Source organism: Pyrenophora tritici-repentis, chromosome 9 (assembly GCF_003171515.1).
Source record: "Pyrenophora tritici-repentis strain M4 chromosome 9, whole genome shotgun sequence".
NCBI classification, from domain to species: Eukaryota; Fungi; Ascomycota; class Dothideomycetes; order Pleosporales; family Pleosporaceae; genus Pyrenophora; species Pyrenophora tritici-repentis.
Genome location: NC_089398.1, coordinates 2,032,814 through 2,060,020, shown reverse-complemented (window position 1 = coordinate 2,060,020; position 27,207 = coordinate 2,032,814). Strand labels below are relative to the sequence as shown.

Sequence of the window (27,207 nt, the reverse complement as noted above, 5' to 3'; positions counted from 1 at the left end):
ATACCGTCAATACGACGATCCCACGCTACAACACGTAAGCGCCGAACCGAAGAGTCATCAAAACTCATCGACAAGATGTCTGTACTATCAAACAGAGATCCAACAGTGATCCTAACGGATTATACCAATTGGGCTAAATGGTACCAACAACTACAAGCGGAATGCGCCGCATACCAAGTGTGGGAAAAGGTAGATCCAAAGCAACGTGGGATCCCTCTAATAGAACCACAACCACCACTAGCTCCACTTATCGGAAGCTATCAGCCATCAACTGCAGCGACGAATCTGCACGTTACCCAATATCGCCAAGCGATCGGCGACGATAGCGCCGAAGCGCCAGCCTACGTACCGGTACGACCCTCGGACCTCGCGACGAACGCGAAGACGTCCTATAAAGAAGATATCGATTATTACCGAATACAACTAGAAGAGTTTAAAATACTTAACCAGAGATATCAACAAGAGCGGACCGGACTTGGAAAGCTCACCGAGCACATAAGGAAGACTGTGTCACAACACCTCTTCTACAACTGCTGCAAGGCAGGTCTTTCCCATCGGCAGTGGATTGAAAACTTAGCCGCAAATGTTGGGATTGACACGAAGGAGGAACTCAAACGTGCGAGAGAACGTTACCTCGCGGCCCAAAAACCGATGAGGTTGTTAGCACAGTGGGAGACCTGGCTAACTGAGATGGACCATGCAATCACGGAAGGCAAGGCCCTTGGCATACCTGAATGCCAAGACGAAGAGTTTATCAAGGAGGATTTCGTCAAAGCAGTTCTCAAACCATCACCAGAATGGACTACCGCGTTCATGGCCGGTGGAAATAAAGACCCACGTGTCACTGTACGGATGATGATTAAACAGTTCCGAGAGTACGCCTCACTGTTGCATCCGATCAAACACAAGGTCCCGAAGGCCGCCTTTGTAGCAAGTGGACCTCAACTGAACGGCGAAGACGCAGATGACGCCGCCGAGAAGGCCCCAGGAAAGCGAGGTCGCGGCAAAAGCCGAAAGACTCCCGGACCGGGCAAGGATAGGAAACAATGCAAGGTATGCGACCAACAGCACGAACTAAAGGATTGTTGGTACGCGTTTCCGCACAACGACCCTGTTTGGTGGAAGCCACGTGAAACACTGAAGACGATGGCTCAGCACCGAATTGATAGCGACACTGATCTCGAACAAGAGATAAGGGGAGCCAAGAGAGCTAAATTAGGGACACCCCAGATTAAGAAGTCACAGAGCACTCCGGTAGAGGATACTGTCGAGTGACCAGAAGGCCGGAACATAGGCCAGATCAACCTTATAATCTGTGCCTCATCATTTATGGCAAAGGAATCTAAGTACCCACTTCAACGCTCTTACATAATGGACTCCGGAACCACTATACACGTCGGCAACGACCTCGGACGATTCACGAATATTCGACCGCCTATGACAGGAGACTTCCTCTGGGCAGGCAATACAAGGGTGTGGATTAAGGCATACGGTTCAGTTACTCTGAGAGTAGATAGCGCAGACGGTCACCGTCTCCTCTACCTCGAGAACGTCGCCTACTGCCCTGACCTACACTGCAGTCTTGTCTCCTTCCGGATACTCCGCCGGCAAGGTCTTTGGTGGGACACCAAATCCGACCCAACAATCCTCCGACGGTCCGACGATAGCGAACTGGCAGTACTACACGAGAAGTACGGACAATGGATACTGGAACTCAATGACGCTGAGGCGCGAGCAGCGTTTTCAACGCAGCAGCCAACGCGCAGGACAGCCGTACGAAAACGAGCTGAGGCTATAGTCTGGCACAAGAGACTTGGCTACCCTGGATCCGACGCCCTAGAACACCTAGTGAACCAATCTGAGGGGGTGAAGATCGTCGGGGTCCCCACAGTGAAATGCGATGCCTGTGGGATATCAAAGTCGAAGCGAATGATACGACGGACGCCCCGGACTATTTTAGAAGGTCCGGGAGAGCGAGTTGCGATCGACTTTCACGACTACGAAGCAGAAAGTACGACCAAGGAGAAGAGTCAGATGCTTATTAACTGCCGCGTTACGGGATACATATGGGATTTCTATCTTAGTGACAACCGAACGGCAAGAGTCATCCTTAAAAGCCTTAAGATGTTCGTCACCTTTATGATGAATCAATTTGGTATAACGGTAAAGGTTATTGAGACGGACAACGAGATATTTTCCGTGAAGCCAGAGGTCGCCAGATGGTGCAGAACAAGAGGTATAGTACTCGAGCCTTCCGCCCCCGATACGCAAGCGCAAAACGGAGGAGCCGAACGCTCAGGGGGTGTGGTAAAAGAAAAGGGTCGAGCAATGCGACTCGATGCACATCTGCCGTGGGACCAATGGCCGGAAATCGCCCGGACCGCCGTCTACCTACACAACAGGACGCCGAAATATCAGAACCGCTGGAGATCTCCATACGAGATGTTCTTCACGGCAATCGCTTTCCAGAATGGAGTTGTTACATCACCACGCAAGCCCAACCTGTCGCATTTACGAGCGTACGGCTGTAAGGCATTTGCGATGACTAGACTCCGCAACAATCAATTCAATCCGGTCACTCTCCTAGACCCACTTACCTATCTAGGTAGGGCTTAAACTCCTATAGGTAACTACTAGGCTTAAAGCGGTAATCAATCAATCCAATCTGAACCTTCTAGGACCCACTTAATTGATTGTTGCGGACTGTGGCGATGACGGATGACACGAAGCGAGGAAAAGGACGTCTACAGAGATTTGACCCGAAAGCCTGGATAGGGTACTTAGTTGGTTACCGTTCGACGAACATATTCCGAATTTGGGTACCATCTATAGGCAAGGTCATTAGCACTCGCGACGTTGTATTCGACGAGGAAGTCGTATATAGTGGAGAGCATAAAGAGGTTATGGACAATCTTATGCATAGCACTACAGAGGAGATAGCAGCATGGATTCGAACTATTGAACTGCCCCCTGGACCAAATCCCACACGGGAAGAACTTGGAACTTTCTACGAAGATGAGACCATTGCTAGAGCGCCGGAAAATGGGCGGCTCGAGTATGATGAGGCGGGAAGGAAGGTAGTACCTTATCCGACGCCACCACATACGCCCCCACCGGCAGCACTGCTTGCTCAAATGCTAACTAATGTGGAACACCCCTTCAGGGACGATGATACCGGAGGCTACGGCCTACAATCCGAAGAGACTGCCTACGGGAAACAAGGTCTTGACACTAGCTACGGCGAACATGGTGTACAGACTGGCGCACAGCGCGAACATGGTCTATCCGCAGGCGTTCCACGCGAACAATGCGATGCCGGAGGCTACGGCCTACAATCCGAAGAGACTGCCTACGGGAAACAAGGTCTTGACACTAGCTACGGCGAACATGGTGTACAGACTGGCGCACAGCGCGAACATGGTCTATCCGCAGGCGTTCCACGCGAACAATGCGATGCCGGAGGCTACGGCCTACAATCCGAAGAGACTGCCTACGGGAAACAAGGTCTTGACACTAGCTACGGCGAACATGGTGTACAGACTGGCGCACAGCGCGAACATGGTCTATCCGCAGGCGTTCCACGCGAACAATGCGATGCCGGAGGCTACGGCCTACAATCCGAAGAGACTGCCTACGGGAAACAAGGTCTTGACACTAGCTACGGCAAACAAGGTCTCGCGAGTGGTATCCTCCATCCGGAACACAGGATGTTGAAGGAGCCATGGGCAGCCGCCTTTATGGCAGGCACCAAGGCAGGAAACGTTCAAAACTTGGCAGGAGAGCGACTGGACAAGGCAAAGCTTGAGCGTATGATGCGAAACGGCAAGAAGCCTCATCGCAGCCAGCTGCCACCGCCTCCCAAGCGAACGGCCTGCGAGAGGATCACGAGTTGTTCTATTTTTTCAAAGAGGCTGAGATTACACATCTCCATAGCCACAAGGAAACCAGATCCTGGTCAGAGGTCCCGGCGAAGACGGCTCGGAAGACCGACCAGCAGGTACTGGACTCAATGTGGGTATACACCTACAAATTTGACAAGCACCATCGATTCCAGAAGTGTAAGGCGCGATTGGTAGTGCGTGGAGACCAGCAACGAAATGTCACCGCACAAGAAACCTACGCTGCTACACTGGCCGGAAGATCGTTTCGGATGCTAGTGTCGATTGCGGCCCGGTTTGACCTAGAGCTGAAGCAATACGACGTATCGAACGCCTTCGTCAACGCAGATATTGATCGAACAGTGTACATGCGGATGCCCCCAGGATACAGGAAGCAGGGAACAATACTGCAACTAAACAAAGCGCTGTACGGCCTACGGATCTCGCCATTGCTCTGGCAAAGACACTTCACTGCCTTCCTTCTAGAAATCGGGTTCTCGCCAGTTCCCACGAACCTTGCTGCATGATCCGAGACGGAGTGTTCATCTTCTTTTATGTTGATGACATTATCCTTGCCTCTTCGAAACGGCACGCGGAAGTAGCTCGGAAAGTGGAAGAGGAACTGAAACAGCGATACAACCTGACCGGAGGAAAGGATTTGCAGTGGTTTTTAGGAGTAGAAGTTATACGGGACCGAGAGAAGCGAAAGATCTGGCTGTCACAGAAAGCTTATGTTGAGAAGATTGCACGGCTGGCAACGAACAAGGACCAACGACACAACACACCAATGGCTAGAGTCGAACTAGTTGCACGTGAGGGTTTGGCGACTCCTGGAGAGATTAACTTGTATCAACGCAAGATTGGATCGTTACTCTTCGCCGCCGTCAACACCCGACCCGATGTCGCATTCCCAGTATCACGACTCGCCCGGTTCCTCACAAACCCTGGTCCACTACATCAAGAAGCCGCTGACCGAGTGCTGTTGTACCTGGAGTCAACCAAGCTTCTATCCTTATCATTCGGAGGAGACGACCAATTGGTAGTAGCTAGCGATGCATCCTTTGCGGACAACACCGCGGATCGCAAGAGCTCCCAAGGGTACGTTATCAAGCTATTTGGAGGACTGATCGCATGGAGGGCGAACAAACAAGATACCATCACGACATCTACGACCGAAGCAGAACTCCTCGCGCTATCGCAAGTGGCTAAGGAGTCCATGTTTGTGCGGATGCTGCTAGAGGAGCTTCGGGTAGAGTTGACGGAGAAGACAATTACGATACAGTGCGATAATACGCAGACGATCCGGCTGATCAACGAGGAGATCTCTCAGCTGACGACGAAACTCCGTCACGTGGACATCCACAATCACTGGCTGAGGCAAGAGGCAAAGCGAAAGTCTATCAGAGTCGTGTATGTACCGTCTGGCGAAATGCTCGCCGATGGTTTCACGAAGACCCTGCCTGCCAACAACTGGCCCCAGTTCTTGACGCAGGTCGGACTGGTTGAAGTGAAGGAACGAGACGTAGAGGAAGCAGATCCAGAGGAAATTCTGGAGAAGATGGAAAGTCTTGTTATATAGTCCGGTATGAATGTCGCAAAGACCACTCCACCTCAGGCTGCCGAGGAGCGCCGAGCTGAGGGGGTGTGTCAGATTGAGGCGAGGTTTTGCTCCATGATCGAGCCGATGGTGGTTGGGGAAGGACATGAGACCCCCAAACCAGGGCTAGCGCCGGGACTTAGCACTGCCAAGCCCGAGGCGAGGCCACCTCCCACAGACAGAGCCGTAGACAGACACAGAGAATACACACTTGATCCCATCCATAAAAATCTGACACGTAGATTGAGTTGATTGTACGCTTCTTAACACTAGTTAACCCAGTAATCTCTTAGTTTGTTTTCATATCAGCCTTGTAGGCTATAATTAAAGCACGAGTTGCAAGATCAAAGACAGGCATGATTAGATCATACACAGAAGAGGGCAAGATTCGTTGACAGAGAAGAGAGAAGAGAGAAAGGACACGTCATGGAGGAATCGGGCCGATTATCCCTGTTGTTGCTCCGTGCGCTGACCAGGGGGGTGGGAAAAGACTTTTGAAATGCACCTCCGTACAACGATGACAACTCCGACCGGCCCTATACCCCCCGCAATTCCTCCTGTCATGGTTTAGAGCCTTAGTGCCCAGAACCTTGGTATTCTAGCACAGCCTATGCCGGCGCCCTAGGTGCTAAGACCTAAGCGCTACTCTATAGGTATATATTTAGCTATAGCTTCTTACAAGCTTAGTACTATAAAAACTTTATAATTTAATATAGTTTTATAGTTATACCTAACTGTCACGGTAATCACCCTGATTCCCTGACACCTGAACGGCCATAGACGCTAGGCGCTCCTGTAAGCACCCGGCATTGTGAGGGATCGATCAAGAAAGATTGGATTTGACAAGATACAAGCTATCGAGCTATCTACGTTGTGAGCCCGAACTTATGCTGTGGGCGCCAAGGCGCTAGTCCGATAAGATAAGGATCTTATCGATATGGGGGCCATGGGCCGAGCGAGTCTATGGATCCGTAACATTACCCCCCCTTTCAGAAGACGGTTGCACCTGCAAGCCGTGAATGTCTTTTATTTTATGACGCTGTGCTTGATGCCGAGCAGTTATGTTGTGTCTCATCCTTCGGGTCCTTGCTTCTGCTTGGAGACAGACGTCCTGAGTTGTGCCACCTTCCCAGGTCCAAGCTGTGCCATCAGTGAATGCGAAGGTGATAGGGCAAGCTCACAACTGTCTAGTACGCTAACAACTTCAACATCATCGCGACCAAGTGAATATGCGGCGACTAGGTTGAGATACAACGCTAGGTCTCGATACAGTTCGTGAGGTGGGGGCTTGTCGGGATAGAGACGGTGAAAGTCTTCAACCGCTTCCTCTGCGCCCCACAGGTCTGTATAGTCTTGCCATGCGGGCGAGGCATTCCAGTCTGGGGAGTTGGTGTACTTAACCTTATACTGGAGCATGCCTTTCTTGTTTGTGAGGGTGTCCTTGCGTCGTTTATCTATGCGACAGTCGACGACCATGTCTACGTAGTAGTCGTGCTCTCCGTCAGGGTGTTTCTCAGCGATGACGCCCTCACTTGGGCGAGCTGTTTGATCGGCGTCCAGGTGTAGTAACCATGGGTGGAACACTGGATGGACTTGTTTGTAGCAGTCTGGTAGTGCGAGCTCGACTGCATATCGGTTGGGCAAAGCTCGCACTTTGTATGGGCCAAGGTTCTTTGCGCTGAGACCGCGGCTCGGGCGCATCGTAGGGATATTGCGGGCATCAATATAGACTTTGTCACCGACGCGGTAGTCTGGAGCGGGCTGTCTGTGCTGGTTGGCGTAGTGTTCCATCTTGTTTTGGGACCAGCGAAGATTTTCTTGCATGAAACGGATAACGTCGGTCATCCTTTTCACCGTGCCTCGGGCGTCTTCGCGGAGCAACTGTTCTGCGCGTGAACGGGCGTCGGTAATGGGCGAGTCTTCGGTGACTAGTTCCGATCCCATGCGAGGTAGGTAGCCCTTGGTGGCAAGCGCGGGTGCGACGCCAGAGGACACGTTTTCTCTGTTATTGATGGCGAGCTGGGCTAGTGGCAGCCAGTCTACCCAGTCGTTTTGCATATAGTTCGTGTAAGCACGCAGGTAACACTTTAGTCCGGCGTTGGCGACTTCAGTCTGGCCGTCTGTTTCTGGGTGGTAAGCTGTAGAGAGCTTTGGTGTAACACCCAGTCGATGACACAGCTCCTTCCAGAAATGAGAGACGAACTGTGACCCTCGGTCAGACACAATTGTAGTAGGGAAACCTTCCTCTCTCCAGACGTAATCGACAAATGCTCGGACAACAGCATCAACTTCAAGGCTGTCTAGGGCGATAAACCGTTGCGACTTGCTTAGCCGGTCAATCACGACCATGACATGAGAGTAGGTGCGTCCGAATCTAGTACAGTCTGGCAGGGGTGTGATGAAGTCGACTGAAATGTCAGTCCAGAATCGTTTCGGTACGGGGAGCGGGTGCAGCAGTCCCTGCTTGCGGTCTCTGTATGGCTTTGCGCGTCGGCAAACTACACAACTCCGGGTATACTGAGCGACTGTGTCTGTCATGAGCGGCCAGTAGTACTGTTGGCTAACTAGGTAGTAGGTAGAGCGCTTGCCGCCGTGGCCCGCCGTGGCGGTGTCGTGGAACCGACGGACGATGTCTTTGCGAAGATCGTCGTCGTAGGGGATGAAGAGTCTGCCGCGGAAGTAAACCAGACTGTTGCGGATTTCGCAGTCCTGTAGCTCTAGCTTCAGCTTCATTTGTATGGCGACAGTGTGGGGAAGGTGACGGGCGCCGTCTGCCTTTGCTCGTATTATTTCTTGTAGTGTGGGATCGACGCGGTAGGCATTTACGATCGCTGTCATAAGTCCATCGTCAGGCGCGTTCTCCCCGGCACCCGTGCCAGGGAAGCTGGCGCAGCAGCGTGAGGGATCTCAATTGTCTCCCCCTTAGGCTGGCTGTCCAAGGCTACGTCTGGGGTTGAGTCGTCATCCACCAAATCATCGACGCCATACGCCTCCTCGCTCATTAGATATAGCATGCCTGCTAGCGTTTGTACCTCCTCCGCGTATTCGAATAACAGCGCCGCGAGTTGAATTGCTTGTCGGGCGTCGTTGTGTGTGTGCGTGTCTCGTTTGATGACGTCGTCGACGCGGTCGGGGCCGAGGATCGTCTGGGTCTGATGTATGATCCGTGGATCGTTTGGGTTCGTGGGTGTGTCGCCGGGGCGTCTCGTCAAGGCGTCGGGTTTGCTGCCTAGTCTGCCTGGTCGGTAAGTGATCTTAAAGTTGAATTCGCTCAGAAACTCAGCCCATCTTGCTTGACGCCTGTTGAGTGCTTTGTTGACCATAAAGGTCTGTAAGGTGGCATGGTCTGAGATGACCTTCACCGGGTCCGAGGTGCCGGCCAGCTCTGGTCTCCATTCCTCAAAGGCGCGGACGATGGCCATAAGCTCCTTGTCGTAGATGGCATAGTTGCACTCAGCTGGTGACATCTTTGTGGAGATAAAAGCGACTGGTTTTAGCACTCCGTCAGTCTGGACTTGGGACAGCACGGCTGCTGTGACGGTGTCGGAGGAGTCTGTTTCGACCCAGGTCTCAAGCGCGGGGTTGAAGTGCGCGAGGACCGGGGCGATGGTAAATGCTTTCTTAAGCTTTTCGAATGCGTCGTGGGCAGCAGATCCTTGGGCGATAGGAAAGTTCAGCTTGACGTCGCCGTTTGTCCCGCGGGTAAGATCCGTGAGCGGCCGCGCGATATAAGAGAAGGCAACAATAAACCTTCGGTAGAAATTTGCGAAACCTAGGAATGCTTGCAACTCTTTCAATGTTGTTGGGGTGCCCCAGTCGAGCACTGACTTAACCTTGGCGGGGTCCATTTTGATGCCTTCAGTTGTAAGAATGAGGCCCAGGTATCTCACCTCTTGGACGGCAAACTCGGACTTGTCAATGTCTAGATGAAGTCCGGCCTCACCTAGACTCTCGATAACCTTGCGGACATGAACCTTATGCTCTGCCAAAGACGCGCTGTAGATTAGGACGTCGTCGAGGTATGCAGAGCAGAACTCGTCAAGGTAATCGCGTAAAACCTCGTTAATGTAGGCCTGAAAGGTACCTGGTGCGTTGCAGAGTCCGAAAGGCATCACTAAGTATTCGAATAGGCCATACCGTGTTAGGAAGGCAGTCTTATGTTCGTCGCCTTCCTTGATGCGGATTTTGTTAAAGGCGGCGATGACGTCGACCACGGTGAAGTAGGCGACGTTAGCTAGCCGCGCGAGCGTTTCTTTAATCATCGGAGGAGCGTTCCTGTTCTTGATAGTGACGGCATTGAGCGCTCTATAGTCCACGCAAATGCGGAGTCCACCTCCAGATTTGCGGACGACGAGCACAGGCGAAGCGAAGTCTGACTTGCTTTCACGGATCTCACCGCGTCCTCTCATGTCCTCAACATAAGCTTTAACGGCAAGGCCTTCGTCCTTACTTATGCCGTACATCTTAGCGTTTGGGTGTTTTGATCCGGGGATAATGTCAATGCTGTGGTCGACCGCGCCTCGTCGAGCGGGCAAGTCTGTCGTGGCGGGATCAGGATTAAATCGGTGGGCGAGATCGTGGAGCCATTCGGGCAACTTGTCTAGGACCTCGTCGCGAGTTTTAGCGGGCGAGTTCAGCTTCTGGTGGAACTTATCAATGTCTTCCTGAGATAGGGCGTTCATGTCCATGGCAAATAGTGAGGCGAAGACGCGGCTAGCCTGGGCTCTCTCGTCGGCGTCATCGCTGTCATCTTTGTCGAGTTGTTCAAAATCATGTGGGTACAGCCAGATAGCACCGTTCTCTGGTCGTGATGCCAGTGCGGCAGCGGCCTCACCTGACACATGGTGTATGTCCATGTTCGCGTAGGTCGGGTTCCGTTCTTTGGCTTTTGCTGCGGCCCGTCGGTGTCGACTGCTGCGAACAGTGACTTGCTCGCCTTTGTGTAGGCAGTTGGCGTAGCAATGCTCGCTGTTGAAACGCATAGTTTTTTCCCTCCAGTCGATGTGTGGATTATGCTCTTCTAGCCATGAAGTGCCGAAAATAAAGTCGTAAGTCGTCATAGGTACACTGTAGAAGAGTTCCTCGCTAACGTGTTCAGCGTGGGAGATGGGGGCTAGGACGCCGTGTGTGATAGGCGCCATGGCGAAATTGCCGTCGCCAAGTCGTAGTTGCAAAGGTTGTTTAAGCCGAAACGTCGGCAGGTTATGTCGTTGCGCAAATAGTGTGGAGATACAGTTTCCAGTAGCACCAGAGTCAGTCAAAGCTTCCGTATCAATATAGCTATTCGAAGTGGCGACCTTGCACTTGAAAACGAACTGCTGGCCTTGGACAAGCTGCTTGCCTTTGACCATAGTGTTCGCGCTCAAGACAACGTGTCTGTCCTCTATAGCCTGGGGAGGCGTCCAGTCCTCCAATTCTTGTAAACAAACGCGTAAAGTGCTAGGTGTAGCTCCGGTGAGCGGGGTAGTTTGGGTATCAAGGGTCGGTGAAACAATAGGGGGTATCGCTAACAAGGGTTGGACTGGTAGTTGTGGCTTTGACTGTGACTGTAACTGTATCTGTGGACCATTTTGGTGCGGTCCCCGGGGGCGTCTTTCGCCGGGGACGGCTAGTTTTCCGACTCGTCGGTGGCATCGACGACTGTGGCCTGGAGGGCGGCGTTGGTGAATGTAGCTTTGAGGGCAGGGACGCGGCTAGCTGGCACGATAGAGCCAGACTTGCAGGCTGCTGGGACGTCTGCGTCGGTCGGACGATGTTTCTTGCCGCTGACATTTGCCGTGCCTCCGCATTTAAAGCACTCGCCTTGCTTACTCAACGCGTTGAGTTGCGCGCGCGTGCGACCGTAGTTGTTACGCGTTGTGGAGCCGCTGCTATTGCTGTTGCCGTTGCCATTACCTCCACCACCAGCGTTAGACGTGTTGCGGCCGGTTCGGGTACCATTATTTCCGCTGCTCTGGGTGAGACGTGAGAGCTGTTGCTGAGTGCGGCAATTCTGGGCAAACGCTTCCCAAGTATCACCATGGCGGAATTGTAAACCTGCGTTACGACCAAACTTCATGAGTCGGATCGCGTGCTGGATCATTTCGTTGTCGCCCAGGTTCAATGGTGCGACTGTAGAGGTAAAGCGGGCTACCCAGGTGTTAAACGATTCATTGTCGCGTTGCTTTAATCCTCCAGAGCCGCTGTCGTGTAGCGCTGCGCTGGCTTCGGTGACCTTGTCGACCGTGTCAAAGATGCGATCAAGTTCCGTGAGGACTTCTTCCGCTGTCACGTAGGCGTTACGAGCTCCGGGTGCTGCTCTATATTCCACCTGTGCAGCGGCTGGTCCTCGCAAGTGGTCAATCAGGTAGTCGAGCTGATCTTGAACAGTTGTGTGGATAGTAGTTTTGTTTAAGAAGTTCCTGGCGCTGCGGCGCCAATACTTGTAGTCCTCTTTGTCGGTGCTGTCTCCGCGAAAGATGTCAATATCCTTCAGCTTTGCACCCGTTGCAGTGAGGTTGTCCGATACAGCAGACCGAGCTAGGGGTCGGTTTTTCTGATGATGTGCCATAGGGGGAGGCAGCATCAAGTCGTGAGTGCCAGTGCCAATGAACGGGTTCGCAGTCATTGGAGGAGGGGACGACTGGAACTGAGCTGGGCGCGTGTCATATAAATTTCCATTCGTCGGGACGCCCGCGTGCTGTTGCAGGACACTCCTCTCGTTGTAGAGGTCGCTAATCTGGGAGTAGAGCTTCACGTTTGACTCGCGCGAGGCTGCAAGCTCGTCTTCGAGCACTGCTAGCCGTGAAGCGTAGCTGTTCTTAGTAGTGATCATGCGGTTGCATTTCTGGGTGACTTGGGCAAGCTCGTCTGCGGCGGCAGCGCGAGCTTGCGTCTGGGCGCGCTCCACGCGGGCGTCAGCTGCTTCTTGTTGTACACGGGCTTCATTATGTGCTTGGTCTAGCTGTTCGGCTTGTTCAGCTATCTGACTAAGCAAATCTGCTAGGTGTCCAAAGACACTCTCAGCATGTTCAGCGATGCAAGCGGTGAAGTCGTCAACGTTCCTCATGTCCGCGAGGATCTCGCGCTCATCGTTGTCGTGGATGCCATAAAAACGTAGATACATGTCATCCGTGTCGTCGTCGTAGCCTAGTTCTATAGAAGTCTTATCCGCTGGCTTAACGGCTTTCTTAAGAGACTGTCTACAAGACTGTCGTCGGCGTTCAGCGGCGTTGACGTCATTGCCCTCGTCCTCGCTGTTGCCTTGGCCGTCTCCACGGCCAAAAGTGACCTGTCTCTTGCGGGTGGCGAGCTTCTGTCTAATAGTCGCCTTCTCCGCTTCGGTGAGGTCGTCGTCATTCTCAAAGTCGCCGTACTCAAGGTGCGACTCTGCTGGAATGGTTTGTGTGTCGTTCTGAGCACCCTGGTCGTGGGCATCCTTGCTCGTCTCGTTTAGTCGGGCCATCATCGGCGGCAGCGCTAGAAGCGGCGGCGGATCTTTTCTGGCAGGTGGGTACAGCTATGCAGCTGGGCAATCAGGTGTCTTTACTACGGCGGCTCTTCTGCGGCGGTACGTATAGTCAATGCGATCCTCGTCGCGTAAGTGTTTCTGTCGTTGGCGTGTCGCTCGCAGCGACAAGAAAATACAATTCGCGAACGAGCTTCCAGGGCCCGTCTTGAAAGGGAGCTTGTATAATGTGAGGGATCGATCAAGAAAGATTGGATTTGACAAGATACAAGCTATCGAGCTATCTACGTTGTGAGCCCGAACTTATGCTGTGGGCGCCAAGGCGCTAGTCCGATAAGATAAGGATCTTATCGATATGGGGGCCATGGGCCGAGCGAGTCTATGGATCCGTAACAGGCATCTGTTGATTAGCTAAGAGCAGCTGGGGCCCGCGCTAAGCGCACGGGCCCCGCTTATATCTGCTCACCGCAACTTGAACCTGTTCTGTTTCCTTACGCAACGTCTTGTATCTACACTAGATAACGTACCTAACGGGTTGGCGGGCCACACGGGTTGGCGGGACACTTTTGCCAAGCCCCCACCAACTCTACCTATGTACGCGATGCCTCAACAATAACACCAGATGGAACCTTCTAATGAACGTTAGATACAGACTGCCCTTTAAGCTCTTAAAGAAGATGCGACACTCTCCTTGCGACGCGCTGCAGCTGTCTATAACGTCTCTTAAACAACACTAAGCTATCGACGCGCTAGACGACCTTCACAAGCAGATTGCTAGCCTAAATTATTAAATCTGACAAAGACTAAGGAGGGCGTAGTTATTAAGCATATACTTAAGCTTATTACGCGCAGATTTCCCCCAAGGCTCGCAGCTGTAGCTAATATAGCCAATTCCTTGCGCGCAGAGCGCAATATAGGCTAGGTTGGCTTAAACTAGCCTAGTATGTAGGTTAAGCGCTGCCCTAAGTTTATAATAAAGTTCAATCGTAAGTACGATTATAAGAGAGCCCTCTGCGAGGATCTAGAGGTTATCCAGGGCTAGTTTAGCCTAGTAGCTAATATTAAAGCTAAGTACAGCATCTAGGATAAAGACACGTAACATACTGTGAGGGACGTCAATAGTTGAGATGACCGTATCTGTATTAAGTACTAAGTGAGATATTGCGTGCAGGTTCGAAGACCTGCGCGGGTCGAACTTTGGTGTTCGGCTGTGGCCTTCGCTTAAGGCGCACGGGCCACCTCGCTTACTAGAGGTCGCGGGTTTGATCCATGACACTACCCCCCCAAAAAAGAGAGCAAGTTCCAACGCTCGAACTGCCTTTTTTTTTTTTTTTTTTTTTTTTTTTTGCCTAAAATTGTATACAAAGGAGATACCTATATCGCAAAACTGCTGCATACCAAGCGTGTCGCTTGCAGTGTCCATTCCATTACTACATTCTATTCCCGTTGTCTGTGCACAGTAATTATGGATCATCATCGTGGCGTGGTGACCTTAGCATCTTGTCTTAACAATAGTAACTTTGACAGTCTAGTCCTTGCCACGAGCACAGCGTCTATAAGTCCTATTTCTAGCACAACTTATCGACGCCCTCGATTATAGCAAGCACAACTATATTATCCCAGTCTTATTGTTGGTCTTGTCTGCTGTTGTCACCACTGGCTAGACACGACTAAGAGCGTGAAGTCGCATAACCAGCATATCTTGTTTGCCTGTGAGAGACTTAAACTTCCTGTGCATAGGCGGCTTGTTTGGGTGATCAAGGTGATAGCGCGTCACAGTGTCAGCGGAGTCCGCGAGGTTCATGTATGGTTCCCATGAAGGATTGTCGGGGCCGTCGGGATAGTTTGCCCATCGTACCAAGTATTGGAGCAGGCCTTGGGTAGTCTTGCCCTTGCGACCGCGGGCGGCAGGATCCTTAAGCTTCTTATTAATGCGGCAGTCTTCGATTGCTTCGACAGTGTATTCAGTGTCGTCTTCCACTTCTGGGTCGAACTCCGCAGGGACCTCAGGATCTTGTGTTTGTCCAGTAAGTGGGTTGTCGTCAACCAAGTGTAAGAGCCATGGGTGGAAGACATTGTGGATGCGCTTCATGTTAGCGGGAAGATCTAGCTCGTATGCGGTGTTGTTGATGGCGCGAACGATAGTAAAGGGACCGCGGTTCTTTAGGTCTAATGACGCGGAGGGTCTTTTCGTCCGTAGGTTGCGAGTGTCCAGCATCACTTGGTCGCCGACTTTGAAAGCTGGTGCGGGTAGCCTTCCTTCATTGGCGTATTCTGCTTGTTTTGCTTGCGCCCATTGCATTGAAGCTCGCAGCTCGTCCTGCAGCGTTTTCATGCGATCCGCGAAAGCGTCAGCGTTGAGACGTTCTTGTTGCGCAGGCGCAGTCAAGGTCGCAGCGCCTGGCGCTGGCGCAGGGGGTTCAATGCCACTCCGTGGGTTGTATCCTTTAGTCGCGAAGAAAGGCGACTTGCCAGTTGTGCTGCTGGTGCTGGAGTTGGCTTCGAATTCAGCTATTGGCAGAAAAAGCGCCCAGTTATCCTGCTCGTAGTTGACATAGGCGCGTAGGTATTGCTTGAGGTAGGAGTTCGCGTTCTCGGTTTGTCCGTCAGTCTGGGGATGGTGAGCGGCAGACTCCGCAACAATCAATCGATCGACATGATTGATTCCTATATAGGTTAAAGAGTTACTTTATTAGGCAGCCTTTAACCTAGATAGGAATCAATCATGCCGATCCGATTGATTGTTGCGGAGTCTGGTGAGCGGTCGAGAACTTCGGGCGTACACCCAGACGCTGGCATAGTCGCTTCCAAAAGTAAGAGACAAACTGCGCTCCACGGTCTGAGATAATCTCCTCAGGAAAGCCCTCTTCTCGCCAGATGTATTCGATAAAGGCTACCACAAGGGCGTCGGTGGTCATACTAGCCATTGGGATGAACTTCTTCTTCTTGGTGAGTCGGTCGACTACCACGAGGATGTCAGTGAACGTTTGACCGTTATGCCTGCAGGGCGGCAGGTGAGTGATGAAGTCTATAGAGATGCTGGACCAGTATTTGCTGGGGATTGGTAGCGGATGCAGCAGCCCATGCTTGCCTTCTCGGTATGCTTTGCTCCTCTTGCAAGTCAGACACGCGCGTACATATTGCGCGACGTCCGTGGTCATCCTAGGCCAGTAATACCATCGCGACAGCTTGGAGTATAACTCATGTTTGCCGCTGTGGCCACCGCAGACGCTCTTGTGGGCTTGTTCAATAACTTGGGTGCGAACGGCGCCGGCGGGGACGTAGACCTTGTTGCGCACATAGAGTAGTTCGTCGGTGATCTCGCAATCGCCAAGTTCCAGCCTGAGGTGCTCTTCTCCATGTATGAGTTTGAACGGCAGGCGTCGTAGGCCGTCCTTCTTGGCTTTGACGATCGCCTGCAACACCTTATCATCCTTGTATGCTGCCTTGATATTGTCAAGCAGAGCATCAATAGTCAGCTCGTTGTTCGGTGGCGCGGGCACATTAATTGCGGCGGGCGTCTCGTTTGGTATCGCGGGCGCACTAGTTGCGGCGATTGGCGTTGTAATAGGCGAGATTGTAACGTTATCGGCTGCACAGAGCGATCTTTTGCTCGTGAGGTCATGGGAGACGCCGTTTTCTCCCCCTCAGGCTCGATGCCAGGCAGTGCGGCGAGGACGGCGTACCGTTCAGAGATGTTGTCTTCCTCGCTAAGTTGATACAGCATTTGCGCGACTGCGGGGATAGAGTCAGGAAGGGTGCGCTGTGTGATGAGATTTGCGAGGTAGACTGCATGGCGAGAACCTCCATCCTTGGCGATGTTGATGGTGCAGACGCGCGCTTCAGGATCGACTTGGTCAGGCTTGATGACTACCTGGAGTTGATGCCGACGGCGGATGTCGTCGGGTGACTCGGGTAGGTCGCCAGGACGCCTTGTCAAAGCGTCTGGCTTCGTGCCCTGCTTGCCTGGCCTGTACTTGATAATGAAGTTGAACTCTGCCATGAATTCCGCCCAACGGGCTTGGCGTCTGTTGAGGCGCTTTGTGGTCATAAAGGTCTGAAGGGCTTGATGGTCAGACAACACCATAATAGGATCATCAGTACCAGACAGCTCAAAGCGCCATTGCTCAAAGGCGTTGACAATAGCTAGGAGTTCCTTGTCGTATATCTCATAATTGCATTCCGCAGGGTTCATCTTGTGCGATAGGAAAGCAACTGGGCGGAGGACTCCTGTCGCGTCCTTCTGAGAGAGGATAGCTGCAGTAACGAAATCTGAGGCATCGGTTTCCAACCAAGTCTCTAGGTCAGGATCGAAGTGTGCAAGGACTCCTGCAGTCCTAAAGGCGTCCTTAAGTCGATGGAAAGCTTGTATAGCTTTGCTATCAGCGATGAGCGGGAACTGATGTCTCTGGTCCTTGCCTTCGCCATCCTTGCGCGTGAGTTCTGTCAAGGCTTTTGCGATGTAGGAGAAGCCTTTGATGAAGCGACGGTAGAAGTTGGCGAAACCAAGGAAAGACTGGACGTCTTTGACTGAGCGCGGTATTTGCCAGTCTAGTATAGTGGAGACCTTTTTTGGATCCATTTCGATGCCCTCTGTAGTGAGGATGAGGCCTAGGTACTTCACTTTCTTGACCTTGAATTTGCACTTCGTGGGATCAAGATGGAGGCCAGCGTCGCGTATCTTAGAGAGGACCTTGATGACGTCGGCTTCATGAACTGACTCGTCATCGTCGCAGGTGTATATAAGGACGTCGTCGAGGTAAGCTGTACAGATATCGTCAAGGTACTCGCGGAGTGTCTCATTGATAAAGGTCTGGAAAGTGCCAGGCGCATTGCAGAGGCCGAAGGGCATGACAACGTATTCGTATAGCCCATACCGAGTGAGAAAGGCTGTCTTTTCTTCATCGCCTTCTTTGATCCGAACAGTGTTGAATGCAGCCACAACGTCGACAATCGTCATCCATCGTACCTTGGCCATGCGGGCCAGCGTTTCCTTGATGGAGGGTGGAGCGTTGCGGTTCTTCTTGGTGATGGCGTTGAGCTGACGGTAGTCAACGCAGATGCGAAGTCCGCCACCTGGTTTCTTGACAACTAAGACAGGTGACGCGTACGGAGATGTGGACGGTCGGATGAATCCGCGTCCGAGCATGTCGTCGATGTAGGCCTTGATGGCCCTGGTCTCCGTTCGTGTGAGCCCATAGATCTTAGGCTTGTGAATGCGTCCGTCGGTGTCAATCTCATGGTCAACGCCTTCGCGATGAGGTGCCAACTTCCCTGCTTGTATAGGACTGAACAAGTCTGGCATCTTGCTGTACAACCAGTCTGGCACCAGTTTGCGGATCTCCGCTTCCGTCATATGTGGACTCTCCATCTTGTTCATATAGTGGTCGTAGTCCTCTTGTGTGACGGCGGCGAGGCGGGCGATGTTGCGTTTGAAGGAGTCTAAATCGCAATCGTTATTGTCGTCTGGAGGGTCAGCAAGCTTCTCCCAGTCTTGTGGTTCGACCCAGATGGCTTCGTCTGGGTTGTGCGCAGCCATGAGGTAGGCGGCCTTGGCGGTGATAATGCAGATCTCGCCCACGGGCGTGGTTTGCCGAGATTCTGAAAGTGATGGAGTCTTGCCGTCGCCGTATACTGTCTCAGGGAGACCGTGGTCGAGACAACATGAAGTACAATGTGAAGAAGAGAACTTCATGCTCCGCGGTGAGAAGGTGAGACCGGGGTCGTGGTCTTCCAGCCAAGTCATACCAAGGATAAGATCAAAGTCTCCTACGTCAGCGACGAAGCACACGACTGGTGATAAGTGGCTGCCGTGTTTGACTTGGATTTCCACGGCTTCATTCAATGTATCAACAACCTTCCCATCCGCGAGAGAAAGCTGGATAGGTGAAGAGGTAGACATTATGGGCAGGCCCATGGCTTTAGCCCATCGCCTGTTCACAAAGGAAGCGCTAGCGCCTGTGTCGATAAGAGTAGTTGTCTTTTTCCATTCCTTAGAAGAAGTGAGGGTGTAGGAGTCGTAACGTAGTTGTTTAGTAGATCGAAGATGGCCCTTAACGGCGATCGCAGAGATGTAGTGGTCTTGGACGTCTTGTGAGTTGTCCTGATCTCCGACTTCTGGAGATAGTATCCTGGCGGCAGCGACCTTGAGACGGTTATGGTTTTCTCGCGTCTCGCGGTTCTGTTGTATGTCCTTGCGCCAGTCTAGCTCCTGAATGCGACTGTTATCAGGAGCGTCTAGTTTTCCGAAACTGGCTCGCCCATGTCGTCCAACTCAGGCTCCTCTTCAGTGGAAGCATTAGAGTCGTCGTCTTCGGCGTCGAAGTCCGCTCCCATAGCATAGAGATGCATACTACTAAGCTTAGGCTTGATTTGGTCCCAGTCTAAGATTGCGCAACCCTTCTTATCGCGCGCCTGGTGACCAGTCTCGCCACAACGGAAGCAGACCTTAGCCTTAGCCATTGCGTCCTTCTGCCACTCTGTGCGCGTCGTAGTAGCTTCGCGATGTTGTCCTCGGCCAGAGCGAGCCTTTCGTGCAGGATTACGATCATTTGGGGAGCGCGTGCGCGGCTTGGTGCGAGGTTTGTCAGCAGCGGTCTTGCCTTGATTAATCTGTTTCTGTGTTAGATCAGACTTGCGGGCGGCGTCAAGGAACTTGACAAGAGCATTCTCTTGCTCATCGTCAAAGGCGTGTGAGGCGGCGGCGGCGAGGCCAGGTCGCAGGAAAGCGCGAGCGTAGCCAATCATGGCGCTGTCTGGAAGCTTCACTAGGCGACACACGCTCATAAAGCGCCCACGCCAATCTGCAAAGGATTCAGACGATCCCATCTTGAGAGAGCCATCAGCGAGTTGCGACTGTGCTTCTGAGACCTTCTCGTAGGTAGAGCGCGCGTAGTATGGGTCCAGTCCTTCAAGAAGGTCCAAGTAGTGTTCGAACTTGAGATCGTCAATATATTGCCATGCTGCGCCGTCCACCTTCATCTCCAAGTAGGCCAATTGCTTGTCTTCAGGCAGAGATTCGCACTTCTGGATGGCTGACCGACGCCACTTGTCGTAGTTCTTGGTATCATCGTTGCCTTTCCAGACTTCAATGTCGGGGAGCTTAAAGGAAAGGCTTAGACCTCCAACTGTGGACGCTGCCTGTTGTACTGATTGCTGGCCGTTGTATGGAGGAGGGATATATCGGTGAGGATCTTGGTTCAACGGATTCGCGCGATCTCGGCGGGAGCGGGAGCGCGATCTTGAGTGAGAGTCGCCGCGAGGGCGAGGCGCAGGCCGAGTAACAACAGGAGTGGCTTGTCGGCTAGGATACGGGTTAGGTGATGCAGTGCGGCGATCTGTACGGCGCTCAGGTGACTCGTGTCGTCGGTTGCGCTGAGTAGATAGATGACTGTTACGACCGCGGTCCTCGCGACGCTGCAAGGTGTACGGGCGGAAGTTATGATCATATCGCTGAAGGCGCGCAACAACGTCATTGTACTCACGCTGTTGCTGAGTTAGAGAGGTCTCTAGCTTGCGGGTATTCTCAGTAGCTTGGACAAGTTGTTCTTCAAGTGCGCAGTTCTGGGCGACCACATCTTCGTAGTCGGCGTCGCGTTCTGCGCGCTGCTGGTGATAGCGGTCTGCGCGGGCGCGCTCTTCCTGGTGCTTCCTGAAGAACTCCTCGTACAGGCCGTGGAACTTAATGGACTGCGCTTCTTCGTGTTTCCAGTCCTCATACCAGTCTTGGTGAGTAGGGTTAGTGCAACCGGCGGTCTTGGAGGATGAAGGACGATAAAAGCGCTCGACCTCTAGCTTAAGCTCATTACGCTCTCGGTTGGTGTGTTCCAACTCAGCATTAGTAGTCTCAATAGTCTCAGTCAGCTTTGAGACTTCCTTCTCGTACCAGCTAAGCTTAGCTTCAGCCTTAGTGATGCGAAGGCGTAAGCGGTTAACAGCGGCTTCGTGAGCTTCCTTGGTTATTGCATCGATGTTCGCGTCCAGGATAGGAGCGCAAGCAGCGGCGAACTTCATGAGCTCAATAGCTAGAGAGCGCAGGAACGCGGTGTTTGAAGTGGCTAGCTCCAATAAGTCGTCGTCAGTGCAGACGGGGACTTGGAATTCTTCCAGGGGAGATTCTCGGCCTAGGTACAGCTCAAATTCATCCTCAGTCTCGTTTTGTACAATAGTGATGAACGTGAACTCAGAGTGAGTAATCTTGGCAGACAAGACGTTCTTGTTTCTGAGGGATTGGAGTCGACAACTGCCAACTATAACATCGTAGATGTCGGCAGGGTCGTGTGGTACCATTGTGGGCTCTTGGCTGTCTCCTTCTGTAACTGGAAGTGCGGGGTAGCCGAAGGTGCTTCGACGGCCTGGTTCGGATCGACGAACAGGCTCATGCTTAGGAGCGGGGCCTTGGCTAATAGTTTGTTGGGTGTCGGATGCAGTATCCTTAGGTCGCTCGCGGCTGGAGTCTTGGCTGCGGGGGGTCGCGGGCGCTTTGTCTTTGCGCTTCTTGCGGCCAATAGGGAAGTCAGTCACGCTGGGCTGTGGAGGAGGCTGCATGTCGCTAGATCGGCGGGGGTGGCGGCCGCCGGTAGAGACGTTGTCGCTAATGGCGTTGATAGTTCTAAACATTTAAGGTGTTGGGTGTGGTTAATGTAGGTGGAGAAAGAGAGTGGTTATGATTGTGAGAGAGTGCGTCAAATGTGGGCGGGGAGCACAGCTGATTATTTGCTGTCACACTCCTGACTCCTTGCTCGAAGTAAAGCGGTGAGCCAAACCGTCTACCAGTCACCAAGGTGATGCGATACCGTCGCAATCGTTCCAGTGCAATCGCGATACTCTCAATCGCGACGCGGTACTGGCAACGTCCTTCGATGATGGGCTTCCAGCACAACACGCCTTCCGCTGTCAGCACAATAGCTTGTATCGCGCGCGTACGAGGGCCAATGACAATTGAGTTCCACTCCGCAGTCGTATAACAGAGCCTCAAAGTCCCAGTTGGCGGCGCGCGAGCTATCCTGATGCGGGTCTGTGACCGAAGATGGGGGACGAGTTGTCGCCGTCTCAGCCGCGGGGTTGCGGGGTTGCTGTCACGAGCAATACTGATTGCGCGCTGAGTTCTTCGGTGCGGTCACTTTCCGCGCGTGTCCTAGGTACCGTATGGTAGACGCAATATAGTGTGAGGGACGTCAATAGTTGAGATGACCGTATCTGTATTAAGTACTAAGTGAGATATTGCGTGCAGGTTCGAAGACCTGCGCGGGTCGAACTTTGGTGTTCGGCTGTGGCCTTCGCTTAAGGCGCACGGGCCACCTCGCTTACTAGAGGTCGCGGGTTTGATCCATGACAGATAATAAGAAGATGCGTTTTGTATAATCTTGTTACTATACCTAGCTTGTGCTTGCGTTCTAAGTCTAATTTAAACTTAATCGTCCCTATATGGCGAACCATAGTTGGTCAAAAACAGCTAACGTGTCACTATGTAGGGTCGAGATATCTACTAACCTTGCGTTTTTATTGATTTTTTTTCGGCTTACCGGGTTGTTCGCTACGTACGGAGGGAAAATACATAAATAGTATAGGTATATGTAGCTATACGGCTTTGACACATTGTGCATCTAGATTAATAATGCGTTACTAAACGGAATTGCTGTTGCACATGAAAATTTTAGGCATCCTGTAGCTCGTAACTAATCTTGCTTACCCCCTTTTGCCTCTTGATACCTCTAACCAACACCCTCCCACACTCACTCAACTAGACTCCGCAACAATCAATTCAATCCGGTCACTCTCCTAGACCCACTTACCTATCTAGGTAGGGCTTAAACTCCTATAGGTAACTACTAGGCTTAAAGCGGTAATCAATCAATCCAATCTGAACCTTCTAGGACCCACTTAATTGATTGTTGCGGACTGTGCACTCAACCTCAAGACATGAGTCCCCCCACAAGGATAGCTACCCGCACCCCCGATTTCTACAACCCGAACACCTTTCTCATCGCTTCTAAGCAGATCATTCGTCCTTGTACAACTGCTTCGCGCCTTCTCTTCGCTCCAAATATGGATCTTAACATCCAAATCCTGGACGATTAATTCGTCTACTTTTGCTTGAATCGCGGCTTTAGCTTCAGCAGGAATCAAGCCAGTGAACTCGACGAACGAAGCCCCTGGGTAATGTGAGGCTTTACCATCGACGAGATTCAGGGGAAGGCTTCCGGAGGCGATCAGTTGGTTGACTGCAAGCCCGACAACATGGCCGCCTGTGTGGATTCGCGAATGTATCACCCTTTTCTCAACATCAATCCTCTGTTCCACTTCGCTATATCTCTCAAAGATCTTCTCAATAGGGTCAAAGATCCCCATGTGCAGGATCGTGGGACCAATCTTGCGCACTTGCTGCACGCGGAATTGCATGTCTGCCTGGTCTGCCAGGATAATGATACCCGTATCAGAGGGTTGGCCGCCGCCCTGGGGGTGGAATATCGTGGAAACAGTGGTTAAAATGTAAGATTCCCTTTCTAACAATGGCTTGAATAAACATTGTATTTCCGGCGGGAGATAGGAGAGTAGCTGGATGGAAGATATGCTCGTTTTGTGAGCGGAAAGTTGACCATCCCTTTGGTAGAGTGGATCAGTATGCTGTGTTAGAGCGTCCGAGATCATTGTCGTAGCAGACAAATGGATAGGAACAGATAAATAGTTGCTTGTGTCTGTTTGACGTTTTGCGATTGAACCAAATAGGAGGCCGGATTCTATGTGACGCAGTAGCCGTGATTTTGGGAGGGATCATTGTTATGAATGGTCCACGGAACACCTCAACCTAGACCCTGTACCTTGTTGTTCGGCCGCTAATCACTCTCATATCAAGCTGCAGCCGTTTTCCGGTAGGAAGATTTGAGAAGCTAGAAACCTAACCGTTGGGAGGCCGAGCTAGATAATACGAACTAGTCCGAATTCAAGCTGGGATTGAACTTCGGATACGGGTATCGCGGATAAAATGCTAACGCGGTTGACACCCGAGCGAGTCATCCAGACAAGCCACCTAAGCCAGCGAGCCACGCGGCAATTCACCCGAAAATTGGACCTCTGAAGATGCGTAACGTGTTTCACCACCGAGCGGCCCGCCATACCGAGCGGCCTAGCAAGAATATGCTAGGAATGAACGAGGCCTCCAAAGGATGTAAGCAAAACAGCTTTAGCAGCAAAAGAAGATCAAGGCGGCTTTGCAAGATGGCAACAGGGGGTGGGTGACAAATCTGGCATGTATTTGTGTTGATGGGGAGGCGTGACAGCTAGCCGTAATCTTTGAAGGAAAGGCCGGCCTTCGCAGCACCTGGTTGCGCACGACGTAGATTTTCGAAAACACCCTGTTATTTGCTACATCACCGAAAGGCTGAAAAAAAAACGAGGTCAGGTTGGCCTGGCTTGAACAGGTGTTTGATCGCTATATGAAAAGCAAAGCGCGGGTGAGTTATCGTACCATCATCCTTGAAGGCCATGGCAGCTACCTCAACACGGAGTCTATCGAACATTGCGACGCGAACAAGATCCTTTTGGTGGTATTTCCACCGTATCTAACTCATACCCTACAGCCGTTAGATGCCATAATATTTGCGCCGCTTTCGCGAGCTTTCTCGGCATCTTCAACGCAGCCAAGGCTTATACCCGTCAAGAAAAGCGACCTTTCTTGTTTTTGGGGTCTCATACAACTCCACGTTTATGCGCGGTAACATACTCAAAGCCTTTGAAGCTACAGGCGTCGCGCCGCCCTCTGCTGACGCCGTACTGCGGCGGTTCAAAACTACAACACCACAACAAGACGAGGACTTAGATATTGAAGAGCACGGTGACGGCAATACCTGGGATCAGCTGCGCAATTTATTTGATGCTGTTGTCAAGAATGCCGTCAAAGTTGAAGCCAAGTGGCTGAGCGCTTCATTGTACTCGATGCAGGTCCAAAATGAGCTCCTCTACCACGAAAACGAAGGCCTCTGCACTACGCTTTCAACTGTATACAGGCACAGCGTGAAGAGTAAATCTCTAGAGCTTCAGCAGCGCAAGGAGATTTGCGGCGCAGTTGCTACAAGTAGTAGTGTCGTTGCATCTCCGCCGCCACAACCTCTAGTCAAAACAACAACGCGCAGACGTCAAATCAAGTTACCGGGTAAACAAATTAGCACAACTTGATTGCTTGCATCTTATTACTGCAACATCAAAGAATCTCGCGATAAAAACTTTTGTACGTGGCCCTACAACCTCATTTTGCTGAGGCTCTGATTTTGGCTGGGCGGCTCGATCAGTGCATAGACTCGGTATGCGTGGCTCACTTGTAAAGCACTTTTGGCACTTTTGGCTATTCACCCAATAGTTACCATGTTTGGCATATGACAGCGTTAACATGGAATAGATCCTATGTAAACAGGTTCACCTATCATTTATGATGGCCAGCAGACCAGAAACTTCTTCAAAGATGGAACTTCTTGGATACATAATATGTATCCGAGCAAAGAGTCCAGAAGCAACGCTAAGTAAGGCTTGGTTCTCTCTTCTCAATTCCATATCTTGGCTCAGCAGCAAATCCTGGGCAAGCAAACAGAATGCGAGAACGCTTGTAAAAATGTAGTTCCTGGGCAACAATTAGACTCGGTACTTCAAGTATTCCTCGGATCTGTTAATGCTTACTGGTCTTGAAGCAGATCGTTCAACGAAATCGTATCGCACGAAATTACAACATCCCGCATAGATCGCTGACGTACCATCTGGTAATTTTGGTGCAGCAAATCGGAGCGACCATGTTGGTTTCGCGGGTAAATGCTTACCAGGTGAAGCAATGCCTCATGATACTGGCAGAAAGCCTGATGTCCAACACGTCTAGCTGCCTCCTCTTCTAGTGACGGTATAACTGCGTTCTCTGTGATCGATTTGTGCCAGTTGTCTAATGCAGTCGCCAGCTCCGTAATCTTTGCCAGCAAGTAATCAGATGTAGCCTCTTGGACAACTTTGCGCAATTCTACTATCTGCAAACACATGTGCGCATACTGGGTCCGGGCATGCAAAAGCTCAACTGATACTACCGATGAATCTTTGCCAAGGGGCAGATTATTTCCTGTATCCGCTCTTGGGAGAGAGTCTTTGCTAAGGAGCTATCCCTGTCAGTACTCATCGATCTGTAGCTCTCTTACCATCGAAAGTATACTCACCGGAATCGTTTTCCACCTTAATGCATAGGACTTATCGATACAGTAGAGCATCCGCAAAGCTTTCTCCACCTGGCCGACCTGCTCGTTATTGTAGCAAGAACTACGCACTACAGGTCCCATATGCAGCTTCAAAGAACCTGCTGTCCCAACACACCCTAGGATTAGCGCATGTTCGTCTTCCAGGCCCATTGTTTCGGCAAGGCAAAGCTGGACGTGTTAGATAGCTTGCATCATATCTCTTAGCTTTCCACGAACCATAGCAACAAGAGCCTAAAATGGTTTAGCAGAGACATGAAGGGCTCTCATGGTTCACGTACAAGAAACTTGTTGATAGTATTGGGTTGTCCAAGTAGAAGTTTTATCATCTCCGTAATAGCATCTGCAAGAGCCGCTTTAGCAGAGTTGTCAAAGCTTGTGTCAAGCAAGGCCCCCCAAGTTATTGCAACTAGAAGTAAAGATAACTCGGAGACGTAGATAGAGGTTTGCGGAGAGCCCAGAACTGTTCTGTGTATGTGGAGGATCTGGTGTATGCTCAGGAAAGCGTTTAAACTACTTTATGTTAGATTGTATTTGGATCGTGAATCCTAGTAGACCTACCCTCCGGGCTCCTGGAAAGCTTCTTGGCCTGGTCAGCTAACTAATATAGTGTATACAATTATAGACGTACTTTGAAGCCATGTACTGATCTCTGGGTTCCTCATGTCTGGAGCTAGGCGTTCTTTCTCACCACTAACGCTTCTCCAGAACAACGGAAGACATATTTGACAATCGAATGAAAGTAACTTGCTGATCTTTCCTAACACTGCTTGCTTCCTAGAGTCTCCTAGATTTGAGGATTGAATAGCAGCAGTAATGTCGCACCCACTCGGAGCCGGGATATCCTTAGTCCTAGATTAGCATTGTTGTGCTTCACGTCTGCAAAGAACTACTAACATTGACGGGTTCTGCTAGGACTCGCGATGCCAGACTTGGGAAACACGGGAGAATGAACTGCTCATTCAAAGCATCTTTCATCAGGTTGTTTAAGTCAACTCCGCTGTCTTGGTGTATAGGCAGGCTTGGGATATTCTCGAAAGCGGCCGTATCATCGTTGCTTTC

The 27,207-nt window shown here is 51.5% G+C and overlaps 11 protein-coding genes across 11 annotated transcripts; 4 read left to right on the top strand and 7 right to left on the bottom strand.

Moving 5' to 3' along the window:
• Positions 1-75: 75 nt before the first annotated feature.
• Positions 76-1,275, top strand: PtrM4_151470 (uncharacterized protein; the record flags this gene model as incomplete). The annotated part of the gene is made up of 1 exon (XM_066110102.1): positions 76-1,275. One exon carries the CDS (start codon positions 76-78, stop codon positions 1,273-1,275), a length of 1,200 nt encoding a protein of 399 aa, XP_065960085.1.
• Positions 1,276-1,371: 96 nt separating this feature from the next.
• PtrM4_151460 (uncharacterized protein) lies at positions 1,372-2,616 on the top strand (the record flags this gene model as incomplete). Its single annotated transcript, XM_066110101.1, has 1 exon — positions 1,372-2,616. The coding sequence occupies one exon, from the start codon at positions 1,372-1,374 to the stop codon at positions 2,614-2,616; it is 1,245 nt and encodes a 414-aa protein (XP_065960084.1).
• A 95-nt stretch (positions 2,617-2,711) lies between these two features.
• PtrM4_151450 (uncharacterized protein) lies at positions 2,712-5,457 on the top strand (the record flags this gene model as incomplete). Its single annotated transcript, XM_066110100.1, has 3 exons — positions 2,712-3,807; positions 3,846-4,305; positions 4,365-5,457. 3 exons carry the CDS (start codon positions 2,712-2,714, stop codon positions 5,455-5,457), a joined length of 2,649 nt encoding a protein of 882 aa, XP_065960083.1.
• A 1,089-nt stretch (positions 5,458-6,546) lies between these two features.
• On the bottom strand, positions 6,547-8,208 carry PtrM4_151440 (CHROMO domain containing protein; the record flags this gene model as incomplete). The annotated part of the gene is made up of 1 exon (XM_066110099.1): positions 6,547-8,208. The coding sequence occupies one exon, from the start codon at positions 8,206-8,208 to the stop codon at positions 6,547-6,549; it is 1,662 nt and encodes a 553-aa protein (XP_065960082.1).
• A 101-nt stretch (positions 8,209-8,309) lies between these two features.
• On the bottom strand, positions 8,310-10,826 carry PtrM4_151430 (uncharacterized protein; the record flags this gene model as incomplete). The annotated part of the gene is made up of 1 exon (XM_066110098.1): positions 8,310-10,826. One exon carries the CDS (start codon positions 10,824-10,826, stop codon positions 8,310-8,312), a length of 2,517 nt encoding a protein of 838 aa, XP_065960081.1.
• Positions 10,827-11,083: 257 nt separating this feature from the next.
• Positions 11,084-12,919, bottom strand: PtrM4_151420 (KfrA-N domain containing protein; the record flags this gene model as incomplete). Its single annotated transcript, XM_066110097.1, has 2 exons — positions 11,084-11,256; positions 11,413-12,919. 2 exons carry the CDS (start codon positions 12,917-12,919, stop codon positions 11,084-11,086), a joined length of 1,680 nt encoding a protein of 559 aa, XP_065960080.1.
• Positions 12,920-14,582: 1,663 nt separating this feature from the next.
• PtrM4_151410 (Chromo domain containing protein) lies at positions 14,583-15,257 on the bottom strand (the record flags this gene model as incomplete). The annotated part of the gene is made up of 1 exon (XM_066110096.1): positions 14,583-15,257. One exon carries the CDS (start codon positions 15,255-15,257, stop codon positions 14,583-14,585), a length of 675 nt encoding a protein of 224 aa, XP_065960079.1.
• A 388-nt stretch (positions 15,258-15,645) lies between these two features.
• Positions 15,646-21,541, bottom strand: PtrM4_151400 (PRP38-assoc domain containing protein; the record flags this gene model as incomplete). Its single annotated transcript, XM_066110095.1, has 3 exons — positions 15,646-16,528; positions 16,609-19,143; positions 19,197-21,541. The coding sequence occupies 3 exons, from the start codon at positions 21,539-21,541 to the stop codon at positions 15,646-15,648; spliced, it is 5,763 nt and encodes a 1,920-aa protein (XP_065960078.1).
• A 1,263-nt stretch (positions 21,542-22,804) lies between these two features.
• On the bottom strand, positions 22,805-23,572 carry PtrM4_151390 (metal-dependent hydrolase related to alanyl-tRNA synthetase HxxxH domain protein; the record flags this gene model as incomplete). The annotated part of the gene is made up of 1 exon (XM_066110094.1): positions 22,805-23,572. One exon carries the CDS (start codon positions 23,570-23,572, stop codon positions 22,805-22,807), a length of 768 nt encoding a protein of 255 aa, XP_065960077.1.
• Positions 23,573-24,628: 1,056 nt separating this feature from the next.
• Positions 24,629-25,096, top strand: PtrM4_151380 (uncharacterized protein; the record flags this gene model as incomplete). Its single annotated transcript, XM_001938438.1, has 1 exon — positions 24,629-25,096. The coding sequence occupies one exon, from the start codon at positions 24,629-24,631 to the stop codon at positions 25,094-25,096; it is 468 nt and encodes a 155-aa protein (XP_001938473.1).
• A 337-nt stretch (positions 25,097-25,433) lies between these two features.
• PtrM4_151370 (uncharacterized protein) lies at positions 25,434-26,810 on the bottom strand (the record flags this gene model as incomplete). The annotated part of the gene is made up of 7 exons (XM_066110093.1): positions 25,434-25,535; positions 25,729-26,052; positions 26,110-26,316; positions 26,365-26,379; positions 26,427-26,658; positions 26,707-26,728; positions 26,777-26,810. The coding sequence occupies 7 exons, from the start codon at positions 26,808-26,810 to the stop codon at positions 25,434-25,436; spliced, it is 936 nt and encodes a 311-aa protein (XP_065960076.1).
• Positions 26,811-27,207: the final 397 nt, after the last annotated feature.